At 42.4% G+C, this 12,999-nt stretch overlaps 3 protein-coding genes across 7 annotated transcripts in view; 2 read left to right on the top strand and 1 right to left on the bottom strand.

The window, feature by feature from the left end:
• OCIAD1 (OCIA domain containing 1) overlaps window positions 1-3,445 on the bottom strand; it is a 28,076-nt gene extending 24,631 nt beyond the window's left edge. For 3 of the 5 annotated variants that reach the window (XR_006964250.1, XM_047090692.1, XM_047090695.1), the window contains exons 1-3: window positions 3,274-3,445; window positions 1,974-2,036; window positions 1,490-1,570 (exon numbers count right to left, since the gene is read on the bottom strand). Coding sequence is in view for 4 of the 5 variants with exons in the window: in XM_047090692.1 (XP_046946648.1) it covers window positions 1,490-1,570; window positions 1,974-2,031 (139 nt within the window). In the remaining variant the exon portion in view is untranslated. Of the gene's footprint in view, window positions 1-1,489; window positions 1,571-1,973; window positions 2,037-3,061; window positions 3,212-3,273 lie in introns of those variants that run through there. The other 2 variants (XM_047090696.1, XM_047090691.1) reach the window with 2 other exon arrangements.
• Window positions 3,446-7,431: 3,986 nt separating this feature from the next.
• Window positions 7,432-11,984, top strand: LOC124520714 (40S ribosomal protein S21-like). Its single transcript, XM_047091764.1, has 2 exons — window positions 7,432-7,477; window positions 11,685-11,984. The coding sequence occupies exons 1-2, from the start codon at window positions 7,472-7,474 to the stop codon at window positions 11,982-11,984; spliced, it is 306 nt and encodes a 101-aa protein (XP_046947720.1). The 5' UTR covers window positions 7,432-7,471.
• FRYL (FRY like transcription coactivator) overlaps window positions 11,837-12,999 on the top strand; it is a 303,326-nt gene continuing 302,163 nt past the window's right edge. The window contains exon 1 of the mRNA XM_047091763.1: window positions 11,837-11,855. The gene's annotated coding sequence lies outside the window, so the exon portion shown is untranslated. The remainder of the gene's footprint in view (window positions 11,856-12,999) is intronic.

The following is a 12,999-nucleotide window of genomic DNA, read 5'->3' as shown; positions in this document are numbered from 1 at the left end:
TCTTTCCCTAAGTGTTTCATGTGCTATCATTGTCTCAATTACAACAAAAACTACTTTAGGACAAGACTAGGTCTCATAAAATTTAAATGCCAGGCCAACTGGTGAAAATATACATCTTCTTTAATTATTTAAGTTACCTCCCTTTCTAAAATTCCCTTCTACTTTTTTGGTAGAATTACTTTATCTGAAAGGACTTCAGCGACCAGATGAAGCAACTCTAGGATTCTGTTCCAAAGTAAGACTCCGTTTTGTTGCTTTCAACATAATCCCTGTATTTATTTATTTATTTATTATTATTTTAAATGTTTGTATTTGAGAAAGAGAGAGTACTGAAGTAGGGGAGGGGCAGAGAGGGAGGGAGACAGAATCAGAAGCAGGCTCCAGGCTCTGAGCTGTCAGCACAGAGCCCGACACGGGGCTCGAACCTACAAACCATGACATCATGACCTGAGCCAAAGTCGCCACCCAACGGACTGAGCCACCCAGGCGCCCCGTATAATCCCTGTATTTAAAAAACAAAATCCTCACGGATAAGGTCTCTAGTCAAAAATCCGCTAGTAGTGTGACAGCATTTCAGAATGATAAAGTGGAAACTGACTAGGTTTTATCATGTAAGTTAGGAATCCTAAGAGTTAAAATCCCAAGCTTCTGTCTCAGACAGACCTGGCTTCAAGTCCAGACATAACAACTGATCAGCTGTGTAACACTGGGTAATTCATTTAACATCTCTAAATCTTAATTTCTTCATCTGTAAGGTGAGGGTAATAGTTATCAATCTTACTGGGTTGTTTTTATATAATCCATGTACACTCAGTAAATGCTAGCTATTATTGTCACCAACAGAATTAACTCATAGTTTTGAATAAACTTTCTAAACATTATTACTTTAAACATACACAATTCATTTTCCTTAATCAACCTCTTTTAGCAATAATCATACCATACCAAAAGCATGCCATTTTTTTCCATATGAAGTCAAAATAATTTCAGGTACTAAAAGTCAAATTTTGGGGTCGCCCAGGTAGCTCAGTTGGTTAAGTGTCCAACTCTTGATTTCGGTTCCAGGTTCATGAGATTGAACCCGGCGCCTGGCTCTACACTGGCAGCACAGAAGGGCTTGGAATTCTCTCTCTCTCTCTGCCCCCTACACTCGTGTGTGCACACGCATTCTCTCTCAAAATAAATAAACATTAAAAAAAAAGTCATGGGGCGCCTGGGTGGCTCAGTCAGTTAAGCATCCAACTTCAGCTCAGGTCATGATCTGACGGTTTGTGAGTTTGAGCCCCATGTCAGGCTCTGTGCTGACCTCTTGGAGCCTGGAGCCTGCTTTGGATTCTGTGTCTCCCTCTCCCTCTCTCTCTGTTCTTCCCCCACTTGATCGTGTGCGTGCTCTCTCTCTCTCTCTCAAAAACAAATAAAGATTATAAAAAAGGTGTTGTTTTTTTTTTTAAAAAAGGTCACATTTTATTGATTAGAAAATTTAACTTACATCTGAACCAGAAGCTTTCATCATTGCACTCTGCGAAGACTCTTCTTTCTTCCTCGGTTGGAATGTAATCAGCCCCTATGTCTTTGTACCAAGGAAAATTGGCAAATGTTAAAGTGCTCATGGAAAAGCTAAGCCTAAAAATTTAATTTAGTCTGGACATTAACAAAACACGCTTTTTTTTAAACGAAGTAATGAAACAACTGGCTTGTAAACTTTTAACAAACTGTGCCTTCAAACAGGAGTTAGTGCTATTATCTACTAATCAGGACTAGCTACATAATGTGGTGGTCCAGTGCAAAATGAAAATATGGAACCACTGTTCAAATTATGAAGAACTTCAAATGGCAACACATCATTCAACCAAGTGTGTGTGACTGCACTGGTCACATACTCAAGCAGCCAGTCCAGTTGCTATTATTCAAGGCAGGGAGCTTTTCTACATGGAAAGTGCTTCTAAATACAAACATTTAATATTGATAATTACGGGGAATTGGTCTTGGAACTTCTGCATTCGGCTCTCGAAAATCAGCCCTCCCATTCATTTTTCCTGCATCAAAAACAGTTAAGTATTAGAAATGATGAGATATACCAAAATAAATTAAGATAGTAAAATCACTAGTCTACATGGCAATCAAGAAACAAATATTTACTAAACACTACTACATCTGAAGTACTTGATGTAATAAAAATAGTCACCTAAATTAAAGAAGTCACAGACCTATTAACTAATTTGGAACTGATTGTTCATCTTAGGTCCCTTAAATGAAAAAAGAGCAATAGGGCCTTTATAAATATTTATCAACAGATTACCTCAAATTAAGATATAAAAGGATATCGATAAAAGACACATTTTTCCTCCTGAATCTGGTTATTTCACATTATCCTATGTTTTAAACCTTCCAGACATAGAAGAGGAAAAAATCTCAAAAGTCATTTCTGGGATTCCATTTTTAAAAAATGAAATAATCATCGGGGAAGATACAACCTCTCCCACAAGGCACTACTCCACAAAAACTGAATAACAAAGACGTCACACCCTTCTCCGTAGGGTTAAAAGCTAACAGAAAATTCTGTATTCTCCAAACTTTTCTCGCTCCCTGGGCAAACATTTCAAGAACATATATATTTTTATTTACTGTTGTTTTTTTTTTAACCCATTCCTCAAGACTTAAAAGACAAACAGATTCGATAACTGCGTATTTGATAAAGTGCTCACACAGGATGATTATTCCATCTTAAAAACCATTTACATAAAAATGGGAAATGGCATTACGATTAGGATAGCAACTGAGGCCCTTGCATATTTCACTCACTCGGTAAACCTACATGTCAATCCCTTGGCTAGGAAAAAAAGGATACATGAAGTCTGCTAAACAGACTACTTCCATCCTGCAACAACAATTAAAAGTGAAACCTGATTTCCTGTAACTGCGTACTACCTAGAAACCCTAGAGACACGCTGACAACACAATTTTTACCTCTTAATCCCCCTAAGACCCCTGAACTGAACCCTCGTCGGCCTAACGTCGGTTCCCGCACTCCATCCCCCACCACCATATCGACGTCTCGCACCTGCCAACACCCCAGTACACACGTTCGTCACCACGAATCACTCCCTCGCCTCCCCCGGGCACCCGCACTCCGAAGCCCGAGAGCCAACGCGCGATCCGCCAACCCTCGCAGGCGGGAAAATGGCGGAAGGTGCAGGATAGCGGCTGGCCGCGCGGAGGTGGTGAGTGGGCAGGTTGGGGCGGCGTGGGGGCTCTTTGCGTCACCTCACCCACCTCCTGACGACAGCGGCGAGCGACGGCGCGGCGAGTCCGGGCGATCGGGGGCAGAAAGCCTGGAAAGGCCAAGAGAGGGGAAGGCGCGCGGGGCTGCACCGCAGCAGAGTTGGGGGGTGGGGAGCAGACAACAACTTGGCCTCCAAGAAGTCACCCAAATACGGGATCAAAATGACCGCGACCCGGAAGCACTGGCGACCTGCGGAAGGAAATGACGTCAAGACCCCCCTCCCCCTGCGGCATCCAAACGCTAGCTGACTCGGAGTGGACGCCGGCGCGGGCGCCTGTCTGCACCGCCCCCTCTGCTAGTCCCACCTCCCTTCACCCCCAGGCCGCGGCGCTCGCGAGCTACAGTGCGGCTGCGCACGCCACCACTGCGGGTCAGGAGTCCCGCCCCGCCCCCTTCCTCACTGCCGCGGGACGTTGGGCCTCAGGCTCCTGTGACGCACCTGTCATCTTCCGGTGACCGGATGACGGGAAAGTTCAGGAACACCTTCTTATCCCCTAGTTGAGATAACCGATTTTTCTTGGATTTCTCTGGTTTGGGGCTTTACACAATTTATTTCATTCTTTGAAAGTGGTGGAAAGTAATTACTAAGCATGCGTACTTGGCTATGTGTCTTGGTGTTTTGAGCTCAGCTGCTGACTAGTTCTAGAACCTGGGGCATGGTACAGTACCTCTTTGAGCCTCAGATTTTTCTCATCTGAAAAGTGGAAATTACACCCATCTCATAGGGTTGTTAGGATTAAAGCAACACGTCTGAAAGCAGACAAGCACCCAACGGTTCTCTATTAATGGAAGAGTCTGTGTTTGGGGGGCTCGTGACTTCTGTTCATCGGACAGGCGACATTCATTCATGTATTCATTTTAACAAATATTTACTGGGTGCCTACTGTAAGCCAGATGCTGAAAGTTCCCGGTGACTCGACAGAGAACAATTAACTCTACCTGTTCTTGTTTCATCAACTCCGAACAACCTCTGGTTTCTTACCTCTTTATGAAACCCTCTGCCACTGTCCTCATTTCACCCTTTCCACTGCCTGTAGAGCTGCCCTATATTTATTCTCCCACAGGAATATTTAAGAGAGACAGCCTACTGTGATCCATCTAAAACACAAACCTGTGGTTCCTTCTTTAGAACCTTTTGATGGCTCCCGTCATGCACAGAGTATAAGGCCCTTCATGACTGGGCCTCTGTCCTCTTGAGCCTCACTTTCTAATGTTGCAGTGTTCAATAAGAAACAGCCTGGGGCGCCTGGTTGGCTCAGTCCATTAAGCCCGACTTTGGCTCAGGTCATGATCTAACGGTTCCAGCCCCGCGTGGGGCTCTGTGCTTCCAGTTCAGAGCCAGGAGCCTGCTTTGGATTCTGTGCCCTCCTCTCTCTCTGCCCTTCTCCCACTCATGCTCTGTCTCCCTCTTTCTCAAATAAATGCACATAAAAGAAAGAAAGAAAGAAAGAAAGCAAGCAAGCGAGCCTGTGGCCTTTTGCACTCACAGTCCCCGTATGCTGTTCCCCCTAACTTAACCCTCTCCCCTGCCTGGTCCACCCTGTTGGTATTTCAAAATCCTGCTTTTACATTACTTCCTTTATAAAGCCTTCCCTGAAGCACACCACAGAGAATTAATCACTCCTCCTGCTTAGCACCTCTTTTCTTTGTACATATTTCCATCATTCCAACGTAGATCTGCTTTGTATTGTGATTTTTTGCTTGTCTGTCTCTGTTAACGGAACTCTTTTGGGACAGAGACCTTTACTGATGAATCTATACACTTCCAAGTATATTCTTAAGATATTCAATATTAACAATTAATACTCATTTTGTTTCTGGGACAATGCTAAGTGGAGAGTAGGCCCAGGGTGTTTGTACTTGCTGTTCTCTCTTCTAGAACACTGTTCTTCCAGGTGTTCACATGGCTTCTTAGATCGAAGCTGATGTCACCACATCAAAGACGCTTTCTTTGGTTGTTAAAATAGAACCCCAGTCACTCCCTGCTACCATATTTATTTTCATAGCACTTGTGATCTAAAACAATTATTTGTTTTTTTATTGCTTTTCTCTCTCCACTTACTAAAATAAAAGATCTATGAGAGTAGGAGCCTGACTGACATCAAAATGATTGGCACATAGTATGAAATCAATAAATATTTCTTTAATGAATTTGTTGAGTACATTTAAAAAAATTTTTTTTAATGTTTATTTATTTTTGAGAGACAGAGAGAGAGACAGAGTGTGAGCACTGGGGAGGGGCAGAGAGAGAGGGAGACACAGAATCCGAAGAAGGCTTCAGGCTCTGAGCTGTCAGCACAGAGCCCGATGCGGGGCTCGAACTCAGACCGTGAGATCATGACCTGAGCCGAAGCCGGACACTCAATCGACTGAGCCACCCAGTCGCCCCTGTTGAGTACATTTTTATAAGAAACAAAAAAATTAGAAGACCTACTGAATGAGCTTTATGCTAAAGCAAAATCTGATCTTTGCTTTCTGACTAGATTGTAAGATCCCAGAATCCAGTTATATCATTTTCTTTGTATTTACTGAGGCAAGCCTAACACATGGCACATGGTATTTTGGTAAGTATATGTCCTATTGCCCACATATTTCTCAGCAATCAAATCAACTGATAAATTGGATTTCTGCTGATGAAAGGTATGGTGCTCTTTCTGTGGTAGCAAATTAAGATTTTAAGTATTCAAGCTAAACTGTCATTTTCTATGCTGGCATTTAGAAGTTATTAGGTCTATTTGTAACGGGTGATGCAACAACCAAAGAATTCAAACATAAATTGGGTAAAATCCAAAGTCGTACTAGAAGTTGACTCACAATTGATAGAGGCTACAGGATTTATTAGCAAATTCAGAACTTTGGTGCTTTAATTTTGAACTGTGAGATCACCAGAAATAAGTTTGTTTGGATTACATTAAGTCAAGTCACTTCAAAATACCTGCACTAAGGTCTAATGAAATGTCACCATAAGAATGTTTGCTTGTTAGACATAACTTAAAAAAATTAAGGGGCGCCTGGGTGGCTCAGTCGGTTAAGCGTCCAACTTTGACTTAGGTCATGATCTCACAGTTTGTGAGTTTGAGCCCTGCATCTGGCTCTGTGCTGACAGCTCAGAGCCTGGAGCCTGCTTCTGATTCTGTGTCTCCCTCTCTCTCTGCCCCTGCCCCACTCACCCTCTGTCTCTCTCTCTCAAAAATAAATAAACATTAAAAAAACAAAAAAAAATAATTATAAAAGAATTGTTGAGGGTGGTCATTAGTTCATAAAAATGAAATCCACGGGGGCCCCTGGTGGCTCAGTCAGTTAAGCATCCAACTCTTGATTTTGGCTCAAGTTATGATCCCAGTGTCATGGGATCAAGCCCCACATGAGGCTCTGCACTCAGCATGGAAATGCTTATTCCCAATCTCTGTCTCTCTGTCTCTCCCCCCCTCTGCCCCTCCCCACCCCACTTGTGTGTGTGCTCTCTGTCTCTAAAATAAAAATGAAAAGGGGCGCCTGGGTGGCTCAGTCGGTTGAGCGTCTGCCTTCAGCTCAGGTCATGATCTCACAGTCCGTGAGTTCGAGCCCCACGTTGGGCTCTGTGCTGAGAGTTCAGAGCCTGGAGCCTGCTTCAGATTCTGTGTCTCCCTCTCTCTCTGCCCCTTCCCGCTCATGCTCTGTCTCTCAAAAATGAATAAACGTTAAAAAAAATAATTAAAATAAAATAAAAATGAAAAAATACATGAAACCCATGTAATAAATTCCTCCTTAATTTCAGTGTCAAGAAAAAGTTTGTCTTCTCAGATGAACTCTTGAAATTCCATAATCACAATTATTGTTGAGCATATTTCCATTTTTGCTCCATGAGGGTAGAGATCGTGTCTTATTTGTTCACCATAGACTCTCCAGCGTTCAACACCTATTTATTGCTCAAAATGCAATGTAATAGAAGCCAAAGGAAGAGAATGTTCCAAGAAGGAAGGAATAGTCACTCATGTCAAATGCTGATAAAGACTGAGAACTATCCATTAAGTGCAGCAACAAGGTTATTTATAACTTTTGCAAAAAGCAGTTTCATACCTAGATAGCAGTGGGTTTAGAAAAGAGTGGGAATAATATGGAAAAAAAGTGTGACTGTGCTTTCCCAAACCTTAGTTGTCGAGTGAAAGGAAGTCCTAGAGTGGTAGCTAAAGGGTAAATACAGAGTGGATGAAGGTGAGTTTATGTTTTTTCTTTGAATTCCATAGAGACTTAACTATAATTGTTAAAGGGGAAGAGCCAATAAAGAAGAGTTGAAAGAAAATATGGGAGTGAAAAGGGGTAATTCATAGCCTAAGGCAGATTTCCCAACTGGTGTTCTGTAAATGTGCTATAGGTATGCCTACAGCTATGATCCATTCAGCCTTCAGGATGAGCTGTGGGCAGAGCCCACAGGCCAGTTGCCTGCAGCCGAGCAACCTTCTTTGAGGTCCTCTGAGGGTAACTGGTACGGACTAAAGTCTAATGGGATGCACAGATGATGAGCGTGGTGGGCATCTTTCAGCTCTTCTTCACCCTAAATGGCAGAAAATTTAGTCAAAAGGCACATTGCTGCACACTGTGGGCAGGGGCCCTAGATGCTGCCGGAGATATTTATGTTCTTTCGATGCCCAGGGAGCATGGCAGGCATCCTAAGGCGCAACTAGCAGGGGAGAGACCCAAGGAGATAGGACAGGGTCTCCTGGTGGGTGTAGCTCCAAGGAATAGCCCCAGACAGCAGCCCCAAATCTCAGTCTTCAAATTAATTCCACATGTCTGGTGAGTTCTTGACGTCCAGGTGGGCTGCAGGTGGACTGCTCAAATCATGCAAATTAGAGCTCATCGATATTTTGGTATACTTAACGTCTCAAAGTTCATTTGGACTCAAAGTTCGCTGGGATTATCACAGGACACTTCCATGCTATGTTTGTTAATGAAAGATAAGAAAACTGTTAAAGAGTCATTAGATAAAATTTCAGTAAACACTGAAAGGTTATTACCTTCTAAATTTCTCATTGATGAGAGCTACTAAGAATTCATTACTTACCAATAACCTTTACAAAAAAAAAAGGGGTATCTGGCTGGCTCAGGTGAAAGAGCATGCAACCCTTGATCTTGGGGCCATGAGTTTGAGCCCCATGTTGGGTGTAGAGAGTACTTGAAAATGAATAAATAAACAAACTCCAAAAAAAAAAAAATTCAAAGAAATAATCGCTAAAAAGTCAGGAAATTTGTATGGCCATTTCAAATTTAAACCTAATATTTACATTTAGAGCTGTCTGGGTGGCTCAGTTAAGCATCTGACTCTTTTTTTTTTTTTTAATTTTTTTTAATGTTTATTTTTTCTTAAATTTTTTTTTTAACGTTTATTTATTTTTGAGACAGAGAGAGACAGAGCATGAACAGGGGAGGGTCAGAGAGAGGGAGACACAGAATCTGAAACAGGCTCCAGGCTCCGAGCTGTCAGCACAGAGCGCGACGTGGGGCTCGAACTCACGGACCGCGAGATCATGACCTGAGCCAAAGTCGGCCGCCCAACCGACTGAGCCACCCAGGTGCCCCGGGTTTATTTATTTTTGAGAGACAGAGTGTGAGTGGGAGAGGAGCAGAGAGAGAGAGACACAGAATCCAAAGCAGGCTCCAGGCTCCGAGCTGTCAGTGCAGAGCCCAATGTGGGGCTCAAACTCACGAGCTGTGAGATCATGACCTGAGCTGAAGGCGGACGCTTACCGACTGAGCCACCCAGGCGCCCCTTCTGACTCTTGGTTGTGGTTCAGGTCATGATCTCACTGTTCGTGGGTTTGAGCCCTGTGTCGGGCTCTGTGCTGCCAGCACGGGGCCTGCTTGGGATTCTCTCTCTTCACCTTTCTCTGCCCATCTCCCACTTGTGCTGTCTCTCTCAAAATAAATGAACTTAAAAATATAAAAAATAAAATTTACATTTAGAGAAGCAAGTTCAAGTTTAAAAGATATTATTTAGGGATTTTATACAATTTAATTATTTATTCAAATAGAGTCAATATTTTGTTTTGTTCTCTCCCCTTGTATTTTGTATTTTATCGTAATTATACCATAATAAATATACACCCAAACACATAAATAGATGTGTGTGTATATATTTACCATATATACATATATATCTCCCGCATAGATGCCTCAATCCCCTCCAGTTTATTCTAGTGAATTGTCATTTTTCTATGTTTTCCATGATGTAAAAAAAGTTGGGACATGTATAGAATTTCTGAGGAGAAAGGGGATAGTGAATAGGTTGAGGGGTAAGTATAAACGGGAGAAGGAGTGACCCATCCTTTGAAACAAGGAGGAAGAAAGTAATAAAAGGTACAAAATACCTGTTTTTATATTTGTGACGGGAAGACAAGGAAGTTGGGGATATTGGCAAGAGAATGGCTGAAATGATAGGCAACGGAACTGTAGAAGGAAGAGAGTGAAGACGGTCAGATAGGCATAAAGTTAGGGTTCTCAAAGAACCCTGGCAGTTGCCACGTTGTGAAAGCACAGTTGTACATAAAGTTATCTATGTGGGAGAGCAGGAAGAATATAACATTGACCAGACAGTGCAGTGTAAATATTTCATACTTGGTGGCTTTACATCACCACCACCAAAGACTTTGTCGTCATGAAAATGGAGGTTATGGGAAATGAAAGGAAAGATAACAGAGTTTGGGGTTGCTTCGGGTTCGGAGCTACAGGCTAGTTCCACAGTTTGATTCCTCCTAGCCATTGGAGTAGGAATCTAAGGGATTTACAAAGAGCAGAAGAAACAACATGTAAGAGTGAAAGGAGGTAACCAGATTGTTCCTTACATTGTCAGAACCCAGTTTAGTTCACAAGCCTCAGGAGTAAAGTCTAGATTGACTCACATATAAAGTCCACTATAGTTTTCAGATTTTTATCACAATAAGGCACTTCTTGAAGGCCCTCTAAAAGGCAGGCTTCCCAGCCGATGTGAATTCACGGGCAGATTTGGCAGGTGACCCCAAATAAGCATAGTTTTTGGCAGAAGTTTCGAGACAATTTACCCCCCCCCCCCCCAGCTCTTCCTTGCAACCACATTACCATTCCTGAGTCTCTTCTGCAGAGAAATCTTGTATCTGTGACCAGGCGAATTTCTTCTAGAGCTGGTCTGAAGGAACTTCAGGAAACTTGGGATTCTAGCATGCATCTGAAATTATGCTTGGACATATTTTCCTGGCGCACATTTTGTACTTGGTTTCCCTTTTAGCAGAAGAGATGAAGAGAAACATCAATAATTAGGGGTTTATGTTTCTATACTTACATGAATGTAAGAAAAGACAGTATCTCTGAGCTCCTAAGTCATACAAAGTTATAAGAAGCACCTAGCACAGGGTCCAGCCTTTAGTTTACATGCAATCAGTGTGAGTTGTTTTTTACTTTTTTAAGGATTTGAGGTACTAGAAAGGAATTTGAAAAAAGAGAGAAGAGTAAGCATACAGATGATGTGGCCTAGACTATTAATTCCTGGTTAACAGCCTCAAACACTTTGTCCAGCTCTCTAATTAAAATTTAAAACAAGCACTTTATTTTTAAGGGCACTATAGGGCTTCCAGGGATGAAATACTCCAGTTCTCATCAATGCTGTTTTGGGGCTGATAAAATCCCAATTATACTATTCCTTTGTTCTTTCATTAATCTCAGCTCTATCTCCAGTATCCTGAGTTCTGCATTCAAACCTGAATTTGTCTACTTTCTTAAAACCATGACAAGAGTCAACTCTTTGTCAAAAGTTAGAGAAGGAGAATTTTTTCCACATCTAAGTAACTCTGTTGCTGAGAATCTTTTCACTACAATGTATATTTGAAGAGAAAGACTTTCTTCCTGGCCATCCCCTGCTTTTCTTTCTTGTATGAAAGTTTCATTTGTAGGCAGAAGCAGGAAGGAGGAGGGGAAAACCCTCCACAAGAGATGACCCTTGCTGTCGTGGCTCCTCAGGCTGTCAATCAATCAGAGAACCATCTGCCCCCCGCTTTAGGTGGCAGGAGCCGTCCTACACATCTGCTGTGCCTTTTCTAACGTCACTTACAGAACCCACTAAAAGCTGTTAGACAAATGAGGGGAACCAGAATGCAGCTGCATGTAGCTGATGTTGAATTTTTGCAGCTGGGTCCTACATGCCACTCTCAGTTTTGAAAGTTTTTTGTTTGTTTGTTTTTGTGAGATTGGATAAACAAAGAGAACAATTCCCTTTATAATGACTCCTAGGGTCTTAAAGTTTTGTTCTCTGCAAGTTTAAAATAATGTATCTCTTTTAAAACTCCCACCGAATGTTTAAAATTTAAGCCAACTGTAAATATGTAATCATTCATGAGTTCCTCTTAAGAAAAAGTGTCACATGGAAAAAAAATGTTTTTAAAACTGATTCAAGGGTTTCTGTGCTCGTGCTGGTCGCAGCAGCAGCAGACGCGCCCTGGACATGCAGAATGAGGCCAACCAGTTGGTGGACCTGTACATGCCATGGAAATACTCCCTCAGCAACAGGATCATGGGCGCCGAGGACCACGCATCCATCCAGACGAACATGGCGGACTTCGAGAAGGTAACAGGCAGGTTCAACGGCCAGTTTAAAACCTGTGCTATCTATGGGGCCATTTGCAGGATGGGTGAGTCAGATGACTCCATCCTCCGACTGGCCAAGGCCAACGGCGTCATTTCAAAGAACTTCTGACTGGAGAGGATGACAGAGGTGGAATTCTTGCCATAAAAAAATAGCAAAAGCCCAGAGAGAGAGAAGTGGGGGGAGAGAGAGAGAGAAAGGAAGGAAGGAAGGAAGGGAAGGAGGGAGAGAGAGGGAGGAAGGAAGGTTGATTCAGGAGCCAAGTACTTTCTGAGATGGAAGCAAGTTTGGTATCTAGATGTGAGAAGTGTGCAGGCTAGAAATCTAAAGTATTATCACCTTCAGGCCAGTTCCCTATATCAACTTAAAAATGACCAAAAGACACAGCACTTACTTATTTGTCTGTGTAGGAAATAAGAATTTTCACGTTCTTACAATGTTATATCATAGAATTTAAAAAGCTTGCTGACCCAGAATATGAAACCATAGGAAATCAGTCCTGGCTGCATGCTTATATACTCTGAAAATTCTGTTTACTGTTTTTCTCAGTATTCGTTCCTGCAGCATCTTCACATGCCTTTTTTGATAACACTTACCACACCACCGTTATTTACCTGTTTCACCCACAATACTATTCCTTGCAAGAAAAGACCCCCGTCATGTTTACATCAACAGCGTCATTTATACTAGGCTTTTTAAGAAATGTTTAGTTATGTAACTAAAGCGATTTGTGTATGTAATAGAAAAGTGTTCTCGGGGCGCCTGGGTGGCGCAGTCGGTTAAGCGTCCGACTTCAGCCAGGTCACGATCTCGCGGTCCATGAGTTCGAGCCCCGCGTCAGGCTCTGGGCTGATGGTTCAGAGCCTGGAGCCTGTTTCCGATTCTGTGTCTCCCTCTCTCTCTCTGCCCCTCCCCCGTTCATGCTCTGTCTCTCTCTGTCCCAAAAAATAAATAAACGTTGAAAAAAAAATAAAAAAAAAAAGTGTTCTAATATTCCTTAAAAGGGCCTTTAGTAGATGGAATTAGAAACTGCAGGCTCATGAAAACATCCGCCTGCTTACCTGCATTGGTGCCCACATATTCTGTCTTTCCTCCTGTTACTACAGATCTTCTGTCTGGATTCCCA

Source organism: Lynx rufus, unplaced genomic scaffold, assembly GCF_022079265.1.
Source record: "Lynx rufus isolate CCGP_SWC_20201006 ecotype Redwood Valley unplaced genomic scaffold, mLynRuf1.p SCAF_3, whole genome shotgun sequence".
NCBI classification, from domain to species: Eukaryota; Metazoa; Chordata; class Mammalia; order Carnivora; family Felidae; genus Lynx; species Lynx rufus.
The sequence above is the reverse complement of the archived record's forward strand: the minus strand, read 5'-3'. Positions and strand labels throughout refer to the sequence as shown.